Genomic DNA, 25,696 nt, shown 5'->3' with positions numbered 1-25,696 from the left:
CTCAACTAACCCACAGCATGGTTATCACTGCCTATTGGTGACTGGTCTCTTCCATCAACTAATGAAGCAGTTGGCTGGTCTTCAGTTGGAGTGGTCACCTCTTCAATGTGAGATGATACCGGCTGGTCTAACTCCGATCTTGTGGTCGCTGTAGATATACCTGTATAAAAATATAGTAAATATATGTTTGTGTAGAATGAGTGTGGTGTGTAAAATTAGGAATGTGTGTGTGTGTGTGTGTGCGTGCTAGTAACATTGCATTTGAATAAATGCTTGCCTCGGTTGTAAGCCAGGGGATTTCCAGCACATTTGGAAAATAAATACTTGGTCTCAAATAGAGGACCGAGGAGCCTACTGTGAGTGGCTTTTAATAAATTCTTTCCCTTCAAGCCATGATTAGAATCACAACTACATTTAATCCAAATTACGCTACAGTAACTAAATATTATTTATATAAACTAACCAATTTCAGCATCTGTTGCTTCTGTGATAGCTGTCAACCACCTATAACAGTACATGGTATGAACATACATCAAGTAAAACAAGAAGACATCAGTAGCAGACCACACCACACTACATCACATTAGGGCTGAAATGGATAGCAAGGTTACTATCCAGATATCCTGAACAAAATCATTCCAGATACCCTATAGATAGTGACATCATCACTTGCTATAATAAATACACTTTATCTTGAAAATCCTTTTTTACTTTTGAATATAAAAAATAAGTTTGCAGTAATGTTAAATGTGGAAGCTGTATACCGTATAGTTGGCAAAGACCTTATGGAACTTTCTGGTCGTGTAGCTTCACCATATACTAGGACTCATAATTAACACGCGTTGCATGAACTATTAGCACACAAGCTAATTTAACAAAGTAACTCACGTGTGGTTCACCATATTTTGGCATAGTACACATTCATCACATATTTTGGCAGGTTTTAGTAAAAACCCACAATCGACTCTATTGTGACACATCGTGAAGTATTTCCGTGATATCTTCAGGACTTGTCCGTTTACATTAACAAATGTAACAGCAACGTTACCTTCTCCCAACCATCATCGAAGCATTTAGGTATGTCTATAAAAGCAATCCAGTGGTAGAACTCGTATTGGCTGGGGTGATTGATCACTCAGTGCGGCAAGCCTTCACTGGCTTGGGTAATTAGTCGTACTGACGTGAGCGCCGCAGGCTAATTAGCCTGCACTAAGGCACATGGGAAACTGTGCTTTATTGCCCTCAAAGAGTGCTTTACTGCAATAAAGCACTCTTTGTGGGCGATAAAGCACTGTTTGCCCTAAAGTGTACTTTATGAAATTTAAAGTACACTTTTTCCTTTGAGCTCGCCCACGCAAAGTTCTATAATTCCTCGAACAGTTGCTAGCTGCAGTAATGATATTGGTGCTTATTTTATCTCACGTGTTTTTGTGTCTTCTTGCCCTGAAACGCTATGTGTTGTTGTGCCACCATGAAATGAGAACAGACTGCATATCCTTGAGAGAGTGCCCCACTACTGTTGGGTTGTCACACACTTTTAAGGAAAAAATTTCAGCAGATTTTAATTTTCATGAGTTCGCAGAAATTTGTATTGCGCTCTTAAAATTAATGATAAATCATAGATGTAGTAAAAACCCACTATATGGTACACCAGTTGCTTTAAATTATTAGAAGTTATCCTGATGGTTTCAAATTACTATCTGGTTAGTAAATTATTCTGGATAATACAGATGTCTATTTCAGCCCTGTGCTATACTACCCACAAACACACAGAACACAATTCACAACTACAACCCACTACAATACATCTAACATAACATTACTAACCGTTCTTTGTCTTGAGAAGTCTCAGCCTGAAACTGATACAATTGAGCTGTCTTTAACAACTTGCTGGTATTAGCTATAAAGAATGACCTTCCACCTACAAAACATGACAAGAATGCACTGACAATAGTACATGTTACAGGTATATTAAGTAAAGGACCAGTACTCCAAGTAACCTCATATACTGTAGATAAATTAACCTCAAACATGCAGGTGGCATGTACAGCAAATACAGACAGACACACACACATGCACACACACACAGACAGACACATTATACACACACACAAACAGACAGACACTGTTGTACATACCTCGATCACTCCTAGAGGTTCTTACAATGGTTTCAGCAAGACGAATAACTGGACACATCTATGAGTTGTAATATCAATTACACAAGATGCTTCCCTTCTTACCTCTTCTTTCTCCTTCACAGGGTCAAGGTTAGTGTGACAGCGTAGATGATACCTGAATTTGTCCTTATCTTCATTACGTTCCATCAGTATGAGCACATCTGTTAGTAGTACTGCTCGTACCTCTGTAACGGAATAACATTGTTAGTCACTTACACACAGATAAATATGCAATGTATGTGTACGTACGTACATATGTGCATACACTTATCTACTGTAATAATACCTATAAGATCTTAAGGTAGCACAATTGGTCAAAGCTTTTATATATGTACGAAGAGGATTATAATTAGTTACTATTGATCTTACACACATTCAATACACTACACACCAAAAACAAAGCCTTCAGTTGCCATTCTAGCATAGTCATGTCTACCCAGTGAACCAGCACTGGGACACTGGTGAACTACTCGGGTGGTACGAGTCAGTGTAGAAAAATTCTCCTGGGGCAGGATTGGTAACCTGCAGGAGGTTGTGCCATGTCTTATAGGTGAAGGTGTGGGCATCCCAAGTCCTACGTGGACCTTCACCCACTATATGAGACATACAAACACACACACACAAACGTACCTATTGATCTTTTGCTGTGCTGTATTCTCCATGCCAGAGGGCCTTCATGTAGCAATTTTCTATTATTAGCAGTCAGATCCAAGTTCTGTAATAACACAGCAATCAGTGAAATACACCCAACAGCTAAACAATACACCTCTTATCACTGAATTTACTACTGGGGCTGAGCGATACTGCCATTTTAGTATCACGATCGATACTAAAGCCACTATTCACGATGCTGAATAGTTCACGATACTTACAAATAAGTTAATCATAGCTGGTACTACATAGTGAATTGCTCAGCATTTCTATAGATGATGCTACTTGTTTACAGTAACAGTTATTATAACACATGCTTTGAGGTTATGTTATGGTGTTCACACCTCTCTGCAGGGGTAACCAGATTATCACTTACAAGGATTCTTAGCCAACACTGCATAACAAATGGCTTTTTCAGTGACAGTAAAGCACAGGAATGGTATCACGATAGTTAATAACAAAATATCACGATATTGATACTTTCAAAATATTGCGATACAAACGATAATATCGCTCAGCCCTATTTACTACTGGGTACATATTCACCCAATACATATTATTATAACAGTACAATAGTGCAAACTAGGTAGGCTGTTGCTGAAATGGTCACATACAGGTATAAGTAGTGAATGTACATGCCTCTTACAGTACTTCAGAAGAGGACATCAAAATTAAAGTTTTTTCCCCAATAATTAATACATGTATCAGTGCCAGAAATAAGAATTTGTAATTGACTGGTCAAATGTCCTAGCAAGACTAAATTTGGTAGGCCATTTCCAGATTTGATTGGCCATCTTGTGTCCTGGGAACAGTAAGTGGTATGTAGCTGATGTGCTTCTAGGACAGCATCACAGGATTATACTATTGGACACCATGAGCAATCCTTCACAGGTCACCAGCATATGGAACACCTAGAAACACTTCTAACTCCACCACATACATTTTAGGAGCCCATTTTTATATGAGCTCCTATTAAATTTGTTAATTAAAAAAATGTGTGCATTAACTAACTTATTCTATGACTAGCTACCTTACAGCATAATCACTAAGATAAAGCACGTGAGCTACGAATATTTATCAGGTTAAACGCCACAGCTTTGGCAATAGCCACACCTCATCTTTAGAAGAAACTTGCTCCAGTACATAGATTAAACGTACTAACCACCCCATAACAATGATTCGGCTACAGCAACAACTGCTACCATCCTTTACGTTATCCATGTCAAGCGGGCTTACCCTTGGCCATGAGATATGATTATGGTGTGATTTATCGTGATATTGCTGGTTTCCACTGTTTTACTTAAAGATTAATCGCTCAGTATATCCTTGATGTCAGTAACATGGAAGGGAGCATCACTCCTGGCCAATGTGGCTCAACTGGATCCCGCCAAAAACTAGACACAAGTCGCTTTAAATTCCTTCACTCAATAGACTTGAATATCCAAATGTACATAATCTAAATGCTTTCAATCTCCAAAGTCTTCACAAAGTAACTTAAGTTTAAATCCACCAATGTGTGCATGTGCACCAAAATATTAGAACAAGTCTCCTGTCGTCTGTGGTCACGTGGTAACATCCTATGAGCCCCCCATCATCGCTGGGACGTTGAGTAGCCTCGTGAACAGCTGTGAGGTACGCTATCAGTTTGCTGTGACATCTGTTATAGCTTGCTTGGTTTTTAATTTGTGAGCTTTTACCAACTGTCTTGCTGCTTGTCGGACATTTGACCGAACAAGCCTCCAAATAGTCGGTCAAAACGTGATTTTGCTCGGAAAATGGCCGATGGCCGACTGTTATTTCTGGCACTGATGTATGTACTACTAAGGTACTAGTCCACAGGTATAATGTATTAACACAGTTTGGTTCACCTTATACATTAGAGCGATGGGACTGTTACTCTTCTCCATTGCAGACAAGTCCAGTTTGGTCTTGTACTCCAATAGTCTTTGATGTAGCTCTGCTTGTTTGACATTGTAGTTTACATGTCCCAGTATAACCTGTGTATATTTAACAGTGGAGTAACTACAGTATATGTGTGTAATGTAAATTAGTGTATGTAAAGTACCACGCACACAGGTGCATGCAAAAACACATACACACACTGTGGGACTTAGGGTGCCATCAAATTCACTTATGAGTTTCTCTTACAGGTTATTCCTGTCCTAGAAGGATTTCATGCATAGCACCAGAGTGGTACACAATAGGGAACTATGACCATATACAACAGTCTAAATCAGACTGGACAACATTTACTATACGTAAATGCATTATAGGTATGCATGAGTGTGTTAGCTTTGGAGAGTTTTTACAGTGTATGCAGACCAACCCTTTTATCCTAGAACTAAGTACACTGGGACTTCCATTATTTTTATTTTTTATTTATTAAGGCTTTACAGCACAAGTGCTGAAGGTCTGTAGGACACCTGGACCTACAGCCTGTTTAAAGTTGTTACAGAAACTATGTTTGAAAAGGTGGAGAAAGGAGAAAAAATCCATGACTGGACCTGGGCAGCCTCGACACTACAGCCATCCGATTAATGTTCGAACGCTTACAGGAGTCTGCCGGGTGGTCAGGTGTTCTCCTTGTCAATTTCATGTATATGTACCCATAGGAACTCTAGAGAGTGATTTATTATCTCAAAGTACCCATGTGGAACCAAATGGACATTAGCTTATTTATTAAGGCTTTACAACACAAGTGCTGAAGGTCTCCAAACACCTGTGATCAATATGTTCAGATAAATGAAGCCCATTCATTTATGTACAGTTCCAGTCAACTACTCTAATAGAAGATACACTTGTTGCTAAAATACTCTAATAGAACAGTCACTTATACTATTCAGATAGTCAAGCGTTTGGATAATCGAGGTCCTTAGTAATTATTGTCCCTAGCTACCAGTAACCATGTTTGTAAGCATTTTTGCAATCAGCTAAATTAGCAAAGAAACAAGTGAATATATTACAGTATATACAGTGTAGTTACTTCTTACCTTCATAGCGGACAATGCCCTTTGTAGGTTTTTTGACTCTTCAGTTTCTTCCTCTGTAAAGTAAAATTAAAGAAGTAGTAAAATGTAGTTATGTGATAGATCAGTTATTGATGAAACAACTCCACATAACAATAGGTGTGTACATCACATGTATAACTTGTATGTACTAAGAGTAAAATAAGTAGTGTCTAAATTCTAGAACTCTTCCAGCCTAGAAGCACACACACATGCACACTAGAGTTTCAACGATACACTGTGTAGATGTATCGATATATTGCCTCTGGTGTATCACGATACAGCGATATATTGTGTGATACAAAGTGAAGTCTAACAAATGGTCTATGTTGTTTTTTACCATTTTTTTTTTTGTTTCTTAAGAGAAACAAGTGAGCTAATTTTTCTTTAAGCATTACATACTACTCAAGTTTAACCACAATGTACAATAATTTGATTGTCAGCCATGTAAACAAGCTGCGATATGTCGATATATTATGATACGTGATATATTGATACGGTTTGATTTTGTATCAAGACAGCGATATTGTCTTATGATATGATACACGATATATCGATATATTGTTGTATCTCTAATACACACACTACAAGCATTATTATACACATAGTTTTATTTATGTACATTTAAATAATGTACAAACACTGAGTAGAGTATGACACAAGCACACTTACCAGTTGATGATTTGTGGGAGTAGGTTTTGATGATGCCCTCAATTAGTAGTGTGTATTTGGTGAGTCGTTGCCAAGCGATGGGTATGAGCTCTGTAATTTTTAGCCTGTGGCATAGTGGGTGTGACTCTGCCTCCTATAACATCTTGGATCATGTGACACACTCACACACACACACGGATCTGACCTTTACAAACATTTTGAACTTTTCATTTCCTTTTCTCCAAGTCTACATAAACAACAGGTAACGTGTAACACAAGGCTGTACACTTAGTGCCTATCACAAACTTTAAAAAGTCTTTCAGCTCTTGCTTGATTCGATGCAAACTCGGAACAAGCATCCTTCAACTTCTCTCCAGTACTATCAGTAAACTATTGAGGTAATTGATACTACAATAACCTCTACACCTCACACTAACTACTCACAGCTTGTAAGAGCACATCAGCAACATGAGTGACTAGCTCATCCTTGCTGGTAGCTACCCTCTCCTTGAGGCTGGCTAATAACATACTGTGTTGTTGTACTAGTTCCTCCAGACTGGGGAACAATTGAGCGACTTCTTCTGGATGGAGTATTTTCTGTCTTGTTAATGATTTCTTGTAAATCTAATGGTGGAACAAAGACAATTTATTGCTAAGACTGAGGAAAGCCTGACAACTTGACTGAACTGTTTTTTTAATGTACTTTTTCATATGACTGTTGTTTCTTTTATGATGTATCTGAGACTTTCACTTCATTAAACCACTGCTTAAAATTTAAAATATATGGAGGAGACATAGTTTGCCAAGTAGCCCTTCCCAAATGATATATCAGCCGTAACATTTAGCACGGAAATTTTATACAATTATATACCAAATGTATGTACACAGTCAAGTACAAGTACTCACAACAAGCTAGCGTTTATACTTACATATAACATCACTTTCAGTTTCTTCATGTGTGTCCTCTCAGTGTAGATAAGTTCTGTATAATGAACAAAACACTGTAATAACATCTAGTTCACCAGCAACCACCCAGTACTGTAGTAATGACCGCTTGTGTGTAACAAGCTACAAACCTTGGATCAGCTCTTGTCTCTTCTGTTCATTTTTCTTCATGCTCTTGCCGATATCATAATGACACTTCAGCCATGGAACTAGTTCGACTTCAACCTGCAAGTCCTCATCTTGTAGATCAATCTATACAACACAAGCAATGGATAACTATGTGTATGCTACACTAGCAGTGGATTAAGAGGGGACTCCATTAAACCTCAAACAACTTAGTGACTGTTCTATTAGAGTAGCCAATGTTGTCTGGCTGTTATATTTTAAGTCACCATTCCCAATGACCTTATTGACTGCTGTAGGCATGTACACACTTTCAGCAGCTTACTAGCTAGTAGTGTATGTATGCATGGATGTATGTATGCATGGATGTATGTATGTATGTATGTATGTATGTATGTATGTATGTATGTATGTATGTATGTATGTATGTATGTATGTATGTATGTATGTATGTATGTATAACACAATGTCTCTATATGGTATGAACTAACCAGTAGGTCATCATCAATTGGAGTAGGTGTTCTCGTTCCTACTGTGTGCATGAGAAAATGAATAATGTATCGTGTGTTAAGTGTATGTTAAGTGTAGAACAGTGTGTATGGTGTAAGATATAGTATACATACACACCCTGTATATACATTTAGGATGTATGGGTGTACTGTACATACAGTAAATGCTCACTAATGTACATACAATCTGGTACAGTAGGACCTCCATTATCCGAACACCCGTGTGCCTGTTAAATCATAAAAGTGTTCAGATAAGTGAATTTGTTTGGATAAATGAAGCCCATTCATTTATATGGGAGTTCTGTTCAACTACTCTAATAGAACGTTCACATAATGATGAAATACTCTAATAGAGCAGTCACTTACACTGTTCAGATAATCGAGGTCCAACTGTACAATACATACAGTACAGCACACACTACACTAACACTCACCATCATGATCACATTGCCTGTAACCATAACAAACAAGTAATTCAAGTGAGATATCACACACACATAAACTGTATATTAATACATGCAAACTATGTAGTTGAATTATACTTGTCTATACAAGCAAACACACACACACTTGTCAGTTAATTTAGCTATATTGAAATGTATATTAGTGTGGTTTATAAAATTGATAGCCTGAGTAGTGAACAAACATTCATATACATACGTACAAGTGTACAGTATGATGTACAGAAGAACAGTGTATGCATGCAATATTATACTACACATAACAAGTAGTACTGTCCCTTACCATCTATCCTCATCTGCCATTGAGATGTTGGAGCTTGAGGTGGCATTTTGGTGGCTTAAACTAATGTCTCCAGATGTGCTGTAGTACAAAATATAATAACAGCACAAATTACTACTGTATTTGACAATCACAACACTTGCCCATAGTCTCATATGTGACCGGATTTGCGAAAAAGGGTCTTTCACGCACATCCAATTCTATAACCTTGGAAGATCATAACTTAGTGTTCAAGAAACGTATAAACCTGAAATGTTCTCCATCCACTAAGCTATGTTGGTACTCACTGATGACTAAATTTCAAGTCATTACCTTTTTCCAATCTAAAGTTATGGATTGTCAAAGTTGGTAATTCGGATGTGTGTGGAAGACCCCCTTTTTGCAAATCTGGTCACATATACTGGGACTTGATGAACACATCATTGTATATACAGAACATGTGTCAGGGCACCTTATACAATATTGACACTACAAGTAATTCTGTGGAATGGCCAGGCCTAGTAAGTTGTGGTGTGCTGACTCTACTGTTACAACATGGATAGGTTAGTTATGTAGAGTATGTATGTATGTACTCTGTATAATATATAATACAAGCCACATACGTATACAGAATAGTACATACACCATCAGTACATACATACCTTGGGTACATGTGATACTTGTTAGCACTATCTGGTCTGGTCATGTATCGTTCCTAAATGATTACACATAACATCATTAATTAGCCTTGTGTGTAATAGTGATATTGTGTACTAACTGATTGTGACCGTAGCACAGCATTGTCCTTCTTGTAATCTGATAGTCCACTACCCTATATGGTGATGTGGAATATGTGTTGAGTAGTGATGGGTGGCTTACTAGTGCTCCAGTTTGTTTAGGCTCTGAGATGGACCGACTGTAAAGTATCATGAAATAGTCAGTGCATAGGTACATATAGACTACACTACACACCCACGCATGCACACAGTAACTACACACTACACGCATGCAAACACACTACACACACATGCACACAGTAACTACACACTACACACATGCAAACACACACACCACACACACACACATGCACACACCACACATGCACACAGTAACTACACATGCACACAGTAACTACACACTACACACATGCAAACACACACACACACCACACATGCAAACACACACACACACCACACATGCAAACACACACACACACACACACACACACACACACACACACACACAAACCACACATGCAAACACACACACACCACACATGCAAACACACACACACACACACACACACACACCACACATGCAAACACACACACACCACACATGCAAAAACACACACACACACACACACACACACACACACACACACACACACACACACACACACACACACACACACACACACATGCAAACACACACACACCACACATGCAAACACACACACACACGAATGCACGCACGCACGCACGCACGCACGCACGCACGCACGCACACACACACCACACACACCTTCTGCTGTCTTTAGTGATCGGTCGTGGATCAAACTGTGATTGTGTACTACAAATATCACACACATCAAATACTAATAACAAGATGATTATGTGTACTCACTTTGCTGGATGGAAGGTGTCAGCTAGAGGTTCCTGTATAACACAAACAATATATCAAACACAGACCAGTATAGTGTACACTACAGAGAGGTACCTAATGTGTATTAATGATTAGTAGAATCAAGTGTTAGGAAACTATAAAGACCAGATCAAACTCCTTATCGTATACAGTTCTTATTACAATATGACTGTTTAACTCTAACTTTTGTGTATGCACTGTACAATACTTAACAGATTGGGTCAGGAAGAATGGAAGAAAAAACATGTTTTAGCATATTACTGCATGCCTGTCTGCATGACATATGTAACTCACAATGGTCTCATTTTGAGCTTCTTCCTCAATACAACTGTTCTTCATCAAACTTGTCTCAGCATTTTCTACATCGTCTTCAGCATTGACCGATGCTGTACAACATGTCACATGTGTAATACATACAAGCACTGCACATGAGTGATGGACATGACTAAAACACGGAACGGACTGGGAAAACGGACTAGCAAACGGACTGGAAAGAACTTGCCTGAAAACGTTTTTTGGCCATAGAAATTCACTGTATAGCTGCTAGAAAGAATATAACATGCAACAACGACCTGAAACAAACCTCTGAACTGCTCTGAACACGATGTCGAAGTTTGCTCAAGCCGATATTAAGCCCTGCGCTTAAAGATAGTCTGAAATTAAATTCATTTTGTGTTTAATTAAAAGCGCACTTTCGTTTCGCATGTGTAAACAAGACAAGACACAAGCTTTAAGCCTGTTAAGACACTATGTTACTTGGAATTCATGGTCTGGTTAATTGCTGCAATTAGTTTGACGGCTGATCTTCAGTTTTACAGGTGACAGCTCATGACAGGTAGGCTTCGTGGCCCACATTGTATTTAATCAGCTGGCAAGAAACTGGCTACTACAAATCTTTGTTTGCTTAAACTGTAGCTAACCGACAACTTCGCTGTCACAGGCGCTCAAACTGGCAGACTGGCGCTTTGTAAATTATCTCAGGGTAGTAATGGGCTCGAGCACACGTTTAGAGGTTTGTTTAAGGCTGTTGTTACGTGTTATATTCTTTGTAGCAGTGATTTAGTGAGTTTCTATGGCAAAAAAACGTTTTCAGGGGAGTTCCTTCCAGTCCGTTTGTGAGTCCGTTTTCCCAGTCCGTTCCGTGTTTTAGTCATGTCCCATGAGTGATTGCTCATACTATAGTAAACACATGTTCCCTACACAAAAATTTTACATGAGGACACTTGGGTGAATAACTGAGGCTCAACCATCATACAAACTTTACTGTACAGTTACTGTACTGTACGCACATCTTATTTTCAAGCAATGTTATACAGTATGTGACCAAATCCTTTTGTCTCCACAAGTTTCAAGCCACACACAAAACACTGTCTATTGTAATGATAAGTTACACAGTGCACGGTATAGCCACATCTTTGAACTATTGACTGACTAACTCATGTAACTGATATGAATGGTACTTTGTATTAAATACTACAAAATAGACTTCCTTATTCTACACTATGTAACAGCCACCCACAAACTATGATACAGTATGTTACACAATGACAACAGTTTGGTAAGGTGTCTTCTTACGTTTTCTCTGGAATAATGACCTCGTTGATTTCTGTATCTTCTTACATGACTCAACAGAATCATGACAAGTAAACTTGTGGACACTGTACTCACACACTAGAACAAGAAGTAGTACAGAGTGTAAAGTCTTGTACACTGGTTCACAATACATACAACACACTGTCATGTACAACAACCTTTGAAGCACTAGAACTTAATAAATACATGTATAAGGGTAATTGCAAGGGACCACAGGAATTTCAAGACACACATCTCACCTTGACACTGGTATCCATGGAAGCCGATGCCCCAGAGCAGTTTCTTACAGCAATCACAGTAACGAGGTTTACGATAGGCAGTTAGTACAAACGTGTGTCCATTCTTGCTAAATTTAAGCTTATATCCCTTCCTGAGCTTGGATGGGTCCAGCTGAACAAAAGTGTTCACCCTCTCCAACAGTTCAATACTTTTACTCTGTGAGATAAATGACATATGCATATATGTAAAGTTACAGCACAACAAACCCAAAAAACAGCATGTACTAGTAATACACTGTATTTTACAGTTACCACAAGACTACCACATATGTACGTAGTACAGGCAAAATAAAAGTCACAAAGATACTAGCAGTGTACATGCTAGTAAACAACATTTGCAGAACTTCTTACTTTGTACAACGTGCAGTATGCACAATACATACATAAAGCCCCTTGTACTAACATTTAACATTAATACGTAGTACGTACAGTGCAGCTCATAGATAATGTTGCGACTATCATGAGTTTGTGGTGAGTGCGAGTACAGAATAAATTATAAGTACCCGCGATTGACTCGCAATGCGATACATTTGTGATAGCTAAAATTCGCATTCAATTCAGCCCGCTAGTAAAGATTTTAATTCATTGTAATCAGTGCTATACCCTACTTGTTACAATGCAGTAACCATATACTGTAGCTGCTGTTAACTATTTACGTATATTTTTCTTGTTGCAGGTGCTAGGTAGCGTAAAATGAGAAATAACACATGGGTTAAACACAAATACCTAATTACACATGTATTATTGCAGCAGTGCTAGCTGCCTTTGAGTACTCATGCGAGTATTTGAGATGCATGCACAAGTTTGCACGAGTCACCAGCGATAAAACCGCGAGTACCTACGACGTTAGCTATGAGCTGTACTGTATCTGGCACAAACTCAACTAGACAAGAATACATACAGTACACTCACTTTACTCTTGCTGACATCAACAAGAAAAGTAGCCATTGAAGCAGCGAGTGCATGGCTGTGACACAAAACATACGTTAAGTGAAGTATTCAGTAAACAGTCAGTATATAGAGGGTGTAGTGATGCAATACTCACTTTCTAGTGATAGTCTCAGGATCAGTGTATGGCACATCATCACTGTATGATGGAGAATGGCATGTCACAATATAACACTTTTATATACAGAAGACCACTGGAACCTCTCTTAAAGAACTCTAAAAGGACATAATTATGTAATACAAAGAAAAAAACTCCATTAAGGTCTGGCTCTCACAAATTTCTATCTCTAAAAGACAAAAATGTCATATCGCAGCAAAATCTTTTGTGTCCCACAGTGTCCGTTTTAAAGAGCCTTCACTCTTAATACAGTACTTTACTACAACTCTTGGTGCTATTCAACTAACACAAAGAAGATTAACAATGCAAGACTTACTATATAGGTGATTTTATTTCTTTAGATCTCTGTAGCACCTTCAAACTGCTATAAGGTACATTCTTGTGTGGACTTACAGTGATGGCTTAAGGTAAAGGCAATAAACAATGTAAAGTGTACAGTATGCTGTAATTACATGAGTGGAGGGGTAGGAACTACATGTACTTTATTACAGGTGGCTGTTAATAATGACCCATTATCACAGCTCACACTGTCTTGTAAATATGCAAATATCCAATACATCTTCCACTAACTTATATCTCTTAATGTCAGGCAGCAGGATGAAGTAGGCAGTCTCTATGGCTTGTTCAGGACTCATATTATCTGTGAAATACATAACAGTAACAATGTGTGTATGTACATATTAGTACATGTGCATACATACTGTACATACAAGTACACATACGCTACACTCTCCTATATACACTTTTGATATGGCAGTTTTCTAAAGACCACACATACATATACATGAGTACTTACCATGCACTTTTTCATCACCATAGAAGCCACCTAATCCCATGGCTCTCTTGTGTTGGAACTCCTCCAGGTCCTTCTGAATTCTAAGAGCAACTTGCTTCCTGTAATATTAGAGATACATCCTGTATACCCACAACGTATACATTGTGCAGTGAAATGTGGACATCACACGTCCTAAGGTATCGATTCTCAACGTCAGTTTAGTGATACATGTATGTACTGTCGGACATTTAAACTAAGTGTTCTGATTACAAATAATGTAGGTATCCTCATTTTTGAAAATCCACATTAACTAGTTATACTTCATACATAACATACAGCTTCACACTCTGTATACATAACTAAAATTGTTAATTTAAAAATGAAGTAGGGATCTATGCAATAAAAAGTAGTGAAACAAGAGATGAATGATGGTATTACAGCATAGCTCGGTGGGAAAGTCCCTACTTTGGCATTGGCAAAATTATAGCTAATGTGCCAAAGTAGGGACTTTCCCATCGAGCTATGCTGTAATACCATCATTCATCTCTTGTTTCACTACTTTTTATTGCATACATCCCTACTTCATTTTTAAATTAACAATTAAAAAAAAAAAACTACTTTGTTTAGTTTTTTGTTGTACCACAGCTAGTTAGTTACAGCTTATTAAAGTACGTACTGTGCCAAAATTGGAAGCACATAGGCCTGTAGTAGTGTGCATAGCTTACCTTTGATCGTAGTAGCAGTGGCACTCAGATCTATGACCTGTCTCAGTATGATGGTCCGCGTTCTATTCACCCAGGCCAGAAGTTGTTCGAATAAACAGGCCCTTCCCTTTCAGTTGTCTGGAGCTTAGTCGCAACTAACAGGATGAAGTAATACAATTGCTACTCGAGTACTATCCAATCACATGAATCACTCGCTGATCTCGCCATCCGGCTGAGTCAGTGTGTTCAGAGGAACAAGCCGTCAAGTATCAGTCTGTCTCTTAAGTAACAAATCTCTTTGTTGATTGTAGTGGAGGCATTGGCAAAAGTCGAAGTGGCAACTCAGCAGCCTTAATGTTTCAGGTGCAACACTTGAAATTAAAAGCGCCCTGCTCTTTCAGCAGCATAAGCGCTATCTGAAATAATTTTGTGGTGTCTACAGAAAAGTGTTGATATGGAAAATTAATGCCTCGGTATGGTTTCAATGCTTGAAGAAGAAGACAACCAACCTGATTGAAGATAAAAGGTAAGACAAGCATACACTTGTCGGAACCCCAAAAGGCATATCCCATTGGTGAGTTTGTTGTTGTGGTATAAAATGGTGACCGTGCGCTGCTTCGTTTAGGCTCTAGGCTTGTGACTGTGGTCAGTAAGTGAGTGAGACGAAATTTCAAGTTGTGGAGGTTTTTAAAATTCTATATCTGGTCACCAGTAAGTTTTTCTTGTTTTTAATGTTGTATTTCATGTTAGATGGACTAATATTATTCCGTAAAGGTGATTTTCATGGTGTAAGATGTCTCTAGGATGATTTTTAAAGGCGACATTTTAGGCGGCGTGTGTCATTTTCGGGGGGATCCCTACATAAACAGTACTACTGTACTGTTTGATACATATATTACATACTAGCATACAGTACACATACGTACGTAGGTACACACCTTGCTTCAGCAAACACATTACGCAACATGATCTCTGGAATCTCATCAGTGTCAATTACTCCTCCTAAGATGGTTAGAATATACACACATATTTTAGAACCATTCTATCCTGGACACCTTCTGTATGGGTCATGCATAAGTGTCCTCATTAAAGATGTCCTGATTTTAGGAGTGTAATTATGTATTAGTACACTAATACAAATAGGATCATGGACAAGTATCCTAATTATCATTATCAAGGTGTCCATATTTCAGGATCTCCTTACAGTATGTCATTATACTAACAAATATACTGTGCCAGTCAACACTGTTACACACACATACGCGTGCACATGCACACACACGCGCACACACATCACTTACTAATTTTATTAATGACTTCAACACTACCATCCCATGGCTCTAGTTTCAGTGGCTAGAAAAATATCAAATTATATCTATAGTGTACATGTGTGTGAAATAAAATGTTACGGGTTTAGATATTACGTATTTTCATCACTAAACAAGCTACTGCACTTCTAAAAACCAGTACAAGATGTATGCTGTTTTTCAGTTGCTTTACACTTGTATAGCCTATTGAAAAAGACATTCACAACATCTTTAGGAACTTCATCTGCATTGTGACTGGGACAAATTAACTGCCTCAAAACAAAGCTTAGCTGCCTGAAAGGTTAATACACATTCTACACAGCCTTCACTTCTCATATCCTATATACAGGATGAAACATCTTGCTCATGTGGGTGTTAAAAAACAAATCAGAAAATTCAAGGAAATCAGGCATGTATCCACAGCCAGCCTGTCGGCAGCTTTGGACAGTTTGGGTTACGGCTACTGTATGACCGCTGAGAATTCTGTAACTGGTCAATCTATTGCATGCTTAGTGAATGAGTTATGTAAGAATCTATCTTAGGGCTATTGAATTTCCTCATATAGAGACAAGACATTTAATCTACAATCATGAAAGTAATAGTTGATGATATTTGACTGATAGAGACAGTCACACATGAACACTCACTGAGTTTTCAATGAAGAAGGTCCAGAATATATCCAGGGCTCTCTGACGCATTTCAGTTCCCTTGGTAACCTGCTGGTAACTGCCAGCCACCAAATGAAATGCCTGTGTGATATTACAAGTGTAATCATTAGGATGACATGTGTGTAACTATATATCAGAGTAGCCAGTATACAGTACATGGAATTGTTTAATACATGAATAGGAGTTGATTGTATTGAGTATCCAGACAAGAAATTAAACATTTAGAACAGATAAAACATGGACTACATTATAGTTAGCGTACTATGAACAATAACACATGACACTGCAATAAGCTACTGGTGTGACTAATGTTTGACAGATTGAAGATATTTTACCAAACTATTCACCAGCCACACCTGTAGCTACTGTACATTGTTCACTATTGGCAGCACTGTAAATTTCTCAAACTTTTAATTTCTAGTCATGATGATTAACTTGCCACCACTTTTATTTTCACAATTATACATGCTTTACTTTATACAATATTAGTATTCCAGCTGCATGCTTCATACTATAGTACTCACAGACATGTTTTAACTGATAGCACAAAAATGTACTGTACAGGACAAATGTGAAAGTCAACACTTTGTGTGCACATACATACACAGTACATAATTAAAGTTTACATCATTAAACAATTTTAACACTTTTATACAGTGCTGGTAGCAGTCTACAAAAACAGGTCAACCAGATGATCAACAGCTCATAATACACATACCACACTGACACATCATGTCTCTTATTCCCTTGGTAAACACTTACACACAAAGACTTATCTCATAGTTGTCAGTAAACACTAACCAGTAGTCTGCCCTTTTATGTATTGATGACACATACCAGCCAATAACAACCTGACCAGTACAATAGAACAATACAAGAATAGTAGTATATAGTGAGATAACTGGAGCACTGTTGTACAGTGTAGTTTATCAGGTGAAGAAGATGGGGAAAGTGTTCCTACTGTTTCTTATGCTACTACCAAGTGTAGTGCTAACTGGAGATGTGATCAATGTTGTCTCAAAAGTGTACAGTACAAGGAGCACATGTGATGGACTACATTTATCAGCTACTGATACCTTCAAACCTGTAACCTGCCTCACTACCACCATCCATATTGATAAACAATTCTGTGTTCATCCATTATCAGATGACAATGCACACTCTTAACCAGGACTTCTACAGTCAGCTACTGATCAACTATGCCAATGCTGGATCACTGGTACACACTGGAAAACACAACTTCAAAACTCCCACAGGTTTCTATATGGCCAACCTCAACCCTGGATACTATACCATAGAGGTACACTATAAGTCACCAGTAGCCATTAATATGGGAGCTGGTTTGGACTGGCAAACTGCAATACTTCAGGTGATGTGGTTTGATGATGCTCACACTGTATCCGACAATATTGAGTGTTATCCTACTCCAACTAGTGTTAACAGCTTTGATAACATAGGTCCATTAAAAGATCTTGAGGTAACCTTACAGATACCAAGTAACAGAGCCATTTTGTCAGCTTACCAATTTTCTGCTGAGCTAGCCTCGCCAAATTATATTGTTACTGTCTTGGGTGTAAATGGATACTACCAAAAGTCAAGTGTGCTGGTTAAAGGTAGATATGACTCTCTCCTTCTCCAAGGAGCATGGGCCAACAATTACAGGACCGGGATACACTACATTAACCTGCTCTATAGGACACCAGTCAAGTTCTCCTTTACTGATTGCAATGAGAAAGGACTGGACAATAAGAACTTGTATGCCATGATGTTGCCTGAATCTTGCAAAGTCTACAAAATTAGCCCAGAAACTAGATTCACTCCAGGAAGCACCGACAGATGGGCTGCAACAGATGTCATCTATTCACTTGTGTTATCACAAAAAAGTCATGTGATAATCATGTACCAGTATTCTGGACATGGCAACAGATATTTTGTTATGCGTTTAAGTATCAATTCTGTTCCTATGAAACACACCGTTGCTCTTTCTGCTGATAATGCTTTTATCGGCAACTTCGGAATGTGGCAGGGACCCCTCAGTACTGGTACACACAAACTAGCTCTGCAGTATCGTTCACCACAGGCAAGTTCACACCATCCTGAACCTCGAGACTGGCAAACCAGAACCATGACCATCATCAGTTGTTCATAAGCTGGACACTAACACTGCATTTAGGACATGTACACATATGTACTCTAACTATATATACTGCACATACCTGCTCCACACACCATACAGTAGTTATGCAACTATACTACCTTAATTTTCTTTTAGACAAGTGCACTGTGTATCATTGAAAATTACAGCTTATGATGAAGTATTGTTTACTTTAAACTAAACATAGATACAAACAATTTGCATGCTATAACAGTGGCAAGCACAGGAATGTATTGAATACACTTTGCGACTAATACACTTTGGATCGTGCCTTCACCACCTAATAACCTCACTAGGGGGCTGTCACGTTGGTGTGTGTACTTGGTTGTATGTGACGTGGTCCTAGATAACAATAACAATAATAAAAGTCTGAACCCTGTACATCAAAACTCTCACACAAAGACTTATCTCACAGCTGTCACTGTACACTGACCAGTGAAGTGTGCGAAATGCAACAAATACACTTTGCGACATGCGAAGTGTCCACCTCTCTACATACAGTATTTCATGACATGTACCAGCCAATAACAACCTGACCAGTACAATAGAACAATACAAGAATAGTAGTATATAGTGAGATAGCTGGAGCACTGTTGTACACTGTAGTTTATCAGGTGAAGAAGATGGAGAAAGTGTTCCTACCGTTTCTTATGCTACTACCAAGTGTGGTGCTAACTGGAAATGTTATCAATGTTGCCTCAAAAGTGTATAGTACAAGGAGTACATGTGAGGGACTACATTTATCAGCTACTGATACCTTCAAACCTGTAACCTGCCTCATTACCACCATCCATATTGATAAACAATTCTCTGTGTTCATCCATTATCAGATGACAACTCCCAATCAGGACTTTTACTGATCAACTATGCCAGATCACTGGTACACACTGGAAAACATAACCTCAAAACTTCCGTCCAACTTCATCTCTCACTACTACAACTGTACTGACCTTGTCGTGTCAGTACTTGGTCTATAAATAGCTAGAGGTGTGCCAATAATCAGATTGGCTAAAATATCGGCCACCGATATGGTAATTTTCGTTGTTATTGCATACACAGCAGTAGGACTATTTGCTATACATTCCAGACCTTTAAACTTAAGATTTATAGATTTAGTGTGATGGTATCAACATGTATAGAGTACAGAGTGTAGAGTACAGGTACTACAAGTAGATAGTGAATTTTCTAGTATTATCCACTACATACAGAATCTCAATTACTGTTCTTCTATTCTCTGCATAGTATACGTACATATTTAGTTTACATATACACCTTCCGATATGCCAGTACTCATCACAACATGATGCACAGTACACAACTGAGCTGAAATATAGAGACTGATCTCGTAGCACCATCTGATCACATACACAAGTGTTTAATGTACATATACAGAGGGCAAACTGAACAACGGATACAGGAATCACTTCACATACACAATATGGTCTCTAGGACTGTGTTATGTGTGAATAGGCCAATGCATATGTGTACATCAGAGCTGGCTTGCACACACAGACACACAGACACGCATGTGCACACAGACACACAGAAACGTACGTGGACACATGTGCCAATGCATGATGCAAACACAAACAAAGCAAAAAGCAAAGCCTTTATCATGCTTACCCAGTGAACTAACACTGGGATGCCTGTGAACTATTCAGGTGCTAGGAGTCAGCATACTATAGGTGGGACAGGACTAGTAACCTGCATGAGGTTGTGACCATGTCTCGCAGGTGAAGGTGTGGGCACTTCACACACACACACACACACACACACACACACACACACACACACACACACACACACACACACACACACACACACACACACACACACACACACACACACACACACACACACACACACACACACACACACACACACACACACACACACACACACACACACACACACACACACACACACACACACACACACACACACACACACACACACACACACACACACACACACACACACACACACACACACACACACACACCACACATGCAAACACACACACACACGCGCGCGCACGCACACACACACCACTGTGTGGTATTGTTTATCTACACATACATGTACAACCAACACTACAACTATAATCCAGAGGTAAGTGGTGCAGAGTATAAGGTATAATTCAACCATAAACTTTAAGCACCTTTGTACCTTTGTATTGCATAACTCTTACACATGTGAGTATTACAAATAGCCTTCATAGAAGTAGTAAGTGTCCTAACAACAGATGTTACGTAGTGTACAGGAGAATAATATGGAGAAAGTGTTTCTGCTGTTTCTTCTACTAATCCCAAGTGTAGTGCTAACTGGAGATGTTATCAATGCTACTCCAGGAGTGTATAGTACAAGGAGCACATGTGAGGGACTGCATTTATCAGCTACTGATACCTTCAAACCTGTAACCTGCCTCACTACCACCATCCATATTGATGAACGATTCTCTGTGTTCATCCATTATCAGATGACAATGTACACTCTTAACCAGGACTTCCACAGCAAGTTACTGATCAACTATGCCAATGCTGGATCACTGGTACACACTGGAAATCACAACTTCAAAACTCCAACAGGTTTCTATATGGTCAACCTCAATCCTGGATACTACACTATTGAGGTACACTATAAGTCACCAGTAGCCATTAGTTTGGGAGCTAGTGCTGACTGGCAAACTGCAATACTTCAAGTGATGTGGTTTAAAGACTCTCATGCTGCGTCCAATAACATAAAGTGTTCTCCTACTCCAACAGTCACTAATAGCTACAACAATATGGGACCATTAAAATATCTTGAGGTCACTTTACAAATACCAAGCAACAGAGCCATTTTGTCAGCTTATCAACTCTCTGCTGAACTAGTCTCACCACATTACATTGTTACTGCCTTAAATGTGAATGGGTTCTACCAAAAGTCAAGTGCATTTATTAAAGGTAATTACAATTCTCTCCTTCTCCATGGAGTATGGGCTGACAACTACAGGACTGGGATACACTACATTAACTTGTTCTATAGGACACCAGTCAAGTTCTCCTTTACTGATTGTATGGAGAAGTGTTTTGATAATAAAAACCTATATGCCATGATGTTGCCTAAATCCTGTAAGGCCTACAAAGTTAGTCCAGAAAGTCCATTCACTCCAAGTAGCACCAATAGATGGGCTGCAACAGATGTCACCTATTCCCTTGTACTATCACAACAAAGTCATGTTATTATAATGTATCAGTATTCTGGACATGGTGAGAGATATTTTCTTATGCGTTTAAGTATCAACTCTGTTCCACTAAAGCACACCATGGCTCTTTCTGCTGATAATGCTTTCATTGGCAACTTTGGAATGTGGCAGGGACCCCTCAGTAGTGGTACACACAAACTAGCTTTGGAATATCGCACACCAGAGGCAAAGATACACCATCCTGAACCTCGAAACTGGCAAACCAGAACCATGACCATCATCAGTTGTTAATGAGTTGGATACTAAAACTGCATTTGGGACATGCACTTGTTTGTACACACATGTAACTGTTCCACACACTATTTACGCAACTATAATACATCTAATTTCTCTTTGACACTATGTATCATTGAAAATTACAGGGTGTTTATGATGAGGTTTATATAAAACAATTAACTTGCATGTTACAAGTTGATAACATACACAGCAGGGTGTATTTGTACAAAGATTTGTGGCAATGTCTCTTTTATCACAGGTTTTAATGTAGTGAGAAGTTTTATTTAAGGTTAGAAAATTGTGGAACCTCTCTCCATCCTAGAGTACACACAATGCTATTGAGTCTGTAATAAAGCGTTGATTATTCAAACCTCAATTACACTGGCCAAAATGACTGCTCTATTAGAGTATTTCGTTACCAAGGTGTATGTTCTATTAGAGTATTTGAATGTAGCTCTGCTTGGAAACGAATGACTGATATAGGTACACCCCTCTCCATGTTAGTTTAGTTATTACACCACTGTGTAGTGCATGCTGTGACAATTGTGATGAATGTTATCCTGTGCTCCAACATCAGGCAATGTTAGCAGTAGGTAACAGCAAACTGAATTATTCGTTTTAGCCAGTCATGAAACTTGGAGCATGCACCAAATTGCAAATGTCTGCCCAAAACATCAAATTTCAGTCACAAAAACTGTGACTCTGTGCGAGTATTGGAAATGCAAGAACAGATTTATTAAGGATCTGTCTGTGTGGGACAATGGATGGTCCAGACACTACTAGACTCCATGGTATTAAGCTGACGAGGAATCCACTACACAAAGCAGAGACAGCTGTACTGTGGCGAGTAGGAGATGCTACCAAATGTGCAGTTTTAAGCAATAATAAAGTATTATCAAATAGTCCTAGGTCACTTGTCGTTCAAACTGTGAGCAAACAAATTAGGTACAGTAACATGAAAATCTCACAAAAGTTTATATTACACAAGAATATTGTGTTTAGAACTTGTTTCCAATATTAGATCATAGTTAATTTGTAGCAAACTATGGTAACTCCTGTAGGATCAATACAGTATCTGTCTTTATAAATCATACAGTAAAGAGAAATGCTTTTTCTGTACTGTTACTTAGAGAAAACAGTATAAAGCATGATGCAGCAACCAGGTAGTGACCAGGTCCGCTGTCCCTATCACAGTATAGACAGTAAAGTCAGATGGTGAAACTTGCTGAGTTGGTAGACCATCCCATGAATCCCTCCAGTAAGCCAAGAAGCCTTACATTGTTATTCTAGTGGACCATTTCCTAGTCAGTGTTTTTATTGAACATCATAAACTGGTGAACAGTACACATCTCATATCCTACACAATGCTGCATTGTTTGTACACTTAATAGTATTACCTTTAAGTGTGAACCTATACTTAGCTTGATATACCAGTGGTTTAGGATTGTATACTGTACGTACGACATTATGTACCACTCTGCGTGGGCAGTTCAAAGGAACCGCCAGTGCCATAATTTGTATATTGTACTGCTGCAGACCGCAGCGAGTGCATTATAACTTATAACGCACTGGTTGCGGTTTTGTAGACCGCAACGAGTGCATTATAAGTTATAATGCACCGACTGCAGTGCAATATATAGATATTGCACTAGCTGCGGTTTTGTGCAGCATAGCACAAGTGCCGGTGGCCAAGACCACTACTACACTTCACCTAATAGGTGGAAAGACACTTCACAGATCACTCAAATTCTTTTATAGCCTGACATGTAAAGGTCGACTGTGGGCCATAATGTCACCAATATTTATAATGTTTACAAGCAGCCAATGGCGATCGAAAAAGTCAACACGGGTGGCCACAACTCTAGTCTACATATATATAAACGTACTTATACACCTTACTAGTCTGGTGCCATCTTAGCCCAGATTAAACTGTAGGCCACTTCGACAATGACTCAATAAAACTAATATATTCTAAATAATACTAACCTTTACGTTCGATTGTGGTAACCAGTTTTGTCATGCCACCAGATTCGAGTTTAGCCAGTGTGAATAGTAAGAATTAGACTAGTATCGTTTAGTAGTTAGGTTTTGTTTACTTAAACCGTCTATTTAGCTGCTTTTTTTCACTCGAGAGAATCACTATGGCGATTAGTCTGGCGCTTAGTTTATATGGCGATTGAGTGATCACGCTGGCATGCTGAGCACTACATGAGAGCCGAACAGCGAATACAGGTTGGTGATATAACCCATAGCGTACTAGCTTTCAATATCTCAGGTGGCTGCAGTACTGCAGGGGGAAAGTCATCGCAACGTCCGGCTTGGTTACCCACAATCGATGTTAGAAACCTGGCCTTTATAAGTGTTACAGCTGTCTTGTGAGACTCTCCCCACCTATTAGGTGAGTGGTACATAACAGTTATACTCGTGCTCTGCCTGTATAAACGCACTTGCCTTCGGGCCTGACGGCCCTCAGGCTCGTGCATTTATATCAGGCAGAGCACTCGTGGCCGTTGTATAACTATATAATATCTGCATACTGACTGCATGATATGTACATTACTATATCCCAGTATGGCTGTACACAATGGCAGTGCACAGTGTACATGGTTGTACAAAATTGGCATTGCACAAGAATACACACTCCCAATTTTATTGATAATTTTCATGGGTACCTAGCTCATGGTAAACGCTTTGTATGGGGTCAGTCTTCATGCACACCATCTACTACTGTATGTGAGCAGTTTCAGACCAACAAAGTTGATAACTATTAACATTCTTGCTTTTTCCACTGAATGCAGTGTTTGACTGGTATCTTGATGCACATGATCCATGAATCAAGCCACAACTTTTAAAGCTCCTTCTAGTTATAAGTATCACTTTAATAATTAGCTTTATTTATTTTTTCTCTACAATGGTGACACCACTGCAGCTGTTAACTGACCAGAAGTATAATTAATTAAATAATGATAGTAGAGTCCCATGAAGTAGCATATTGTGTTGATACAGCTGTATGGTTTCTTGTTTACTAATATGTAGCTTACTTGTACTAGGCGTACATGGCCCACACACTGAAGAGACATGTAAAACCGAGGACAGAGATCAAAATTTGCAAAAGAAGATTTCCATTGTGTGTAGCTTCGCTTCCTTCTGGCATGATCCAGGCAATGCTAGATTACTGGTATACAGTGGAAAAAACATAACCTAAAACTCCAAGTGCACTTTACAGGTTGAGGTCTGCACATGCACACATATCCTGAATCCA

General features: G+C 38.8%; 2 protein-coding genes across 4 annotated transcripts in view; one reads left to right on the top strand and one right to left on the bottom strand.

The window, feature by feature from the left end:
* Window positions 1-25,696, top strand: part of LOC136254307 (glucose-6-phosphate exchanger SLC37A2-like) — a gene marked incomplete in the record, with an annotated part of 323,373 nt that overhangs the window by 217,141 nt on the left and 80,536 nt on the right.
* Window positions 1-25,696, bottom strand: part of LOC136254198 (rho guanine nucleotide exchange factor 12-like) — a 61,456-nt gene that overhangs the window by 4,169 nt on the left and 31,591 nt on the right. For 2 of the 3 annotated variants that reach the window (XM_066046873.1, XM_066046883.1), the window contains 32 exons: window positions 16,796-16,897; window positions 16,143-16,194; window positions 15,780-15,843; window positions 14,159-14,256; window positions 13,933-14,002; window positions 13,342-13,383; window positions 13,209-13,263; window positions 12,258-12,453; window positions 12,001-12,096; window positions 10,720-10,811; window positions 10,408-10,439; window positions 10,306-10,353; window positions 9,661-9,697; window positions 9,560-9,613; window positions 9,444-9,496; window positions 8,806-8,883; window positions 8,496-8,512; window positions 8,044-8,084; window positions 7,561-7,681; window positions 7,414-7,466; window positions 6,929-7,108; window positions 6,791-6,874; window positions 6,690-6,731; window positions 6,506-6,638; window positions 5,819-5,871; window positions 4,697-4,825; window positions 2,808-2,892; window positions 2,241-2,362; window positions 2,139-2,196; window positions 1,828-1,921; window positions 464-504; window positions 11-160 (listed from right to left, as the gene is read on the bottom strand). In XM_066046873.1, coding sequence (XP_065902945.1) covers window positions 11-160; window positions 464-504; window positions 1,828-1,921; window positions 2,139-2,196; window positions 2,241-2,362; window positions 2,808-2,892; window positions 4,697-4,825; window positions 5,819-5,871; window positions 6,506-6,638; window positions 6,690-6,731; window positions 6,791-6,874; window positions 6,929-7,108; window positions 7,414-7,466; window positions 7,561-7,681; window positions 8,044-8,084; window positions 8,496-8,512; window positions 8,806-8,883; window positions 9,444-9,496; window positions 9,560-9,613; window positions 9,661-9,697; window positions 10,306-10,353; window positions 10,408-10,439; window positions 10,720-10,811; window positions 12,001-12,096; window positions 12,258-12,453; window positions 13,209-13,263; window positions 13,342-13,383; window positions 13,933-14,002; window positions 14,159-14,256; window positions 15,780-15,843; window positions 16,143-16,194; window positions 16,796-16,897 — 2,572 coding nt within the window. The remainder of the gene's footprint in view (window positions 1-10; window positions 161-463; window positions 505-1,827; window positions 1,922-2,138; window positions 2,197-2,240; window positions 2,363-2,807; window positions 2,893-4,696; window positions 4,826-5,818; window positions 5,872-6,505; window positions 6,639-6,689; window positions 6,732-6,790; window positions 6,875-6,928; window positions 7,109-7,413; window positions 7,467-7,560; window positions 7,682-8,043; window positions 8,085-8,495; window positions 8,513-8,805; window positions 8,884-9,443; window positions 9,497-9,559; window positions 9,614-9,660; window positions 9,698-10,305; window positions 10,354-10,407; window positions 10,440-10,719; window positions 10,812-12,000; window positions 12,097-12,257; window positions 12,454-13,208; window positions 13,264-13,341; window positions 13,384-13,932; window positions 14,003-14,158; window positions 14,257-15,779; window positions 15,844-16,142; window positions 16,195-16,795; window positions 16,898-25,696) is intronic. The other variant, XM_066046876.1, reaches the window with a different exon arrangement.

This window comes from Dysidea avara, chromosome 1 (genome assembly GCF_963678975.1).
Source record: "Dysidea avara chromosome 1, odDysAvar1.4, whole genome shotgun sequence".
Taxonomy (NCBI): Eukaryota; Metazoa; Porifera; class Demospongiae; order Dictyoceratida; family Dysideidae; genus Dysidea; species Dysidea avara.
This window is presented reverse-complemented; position numbering and strand designations above follow the sequence as displayed.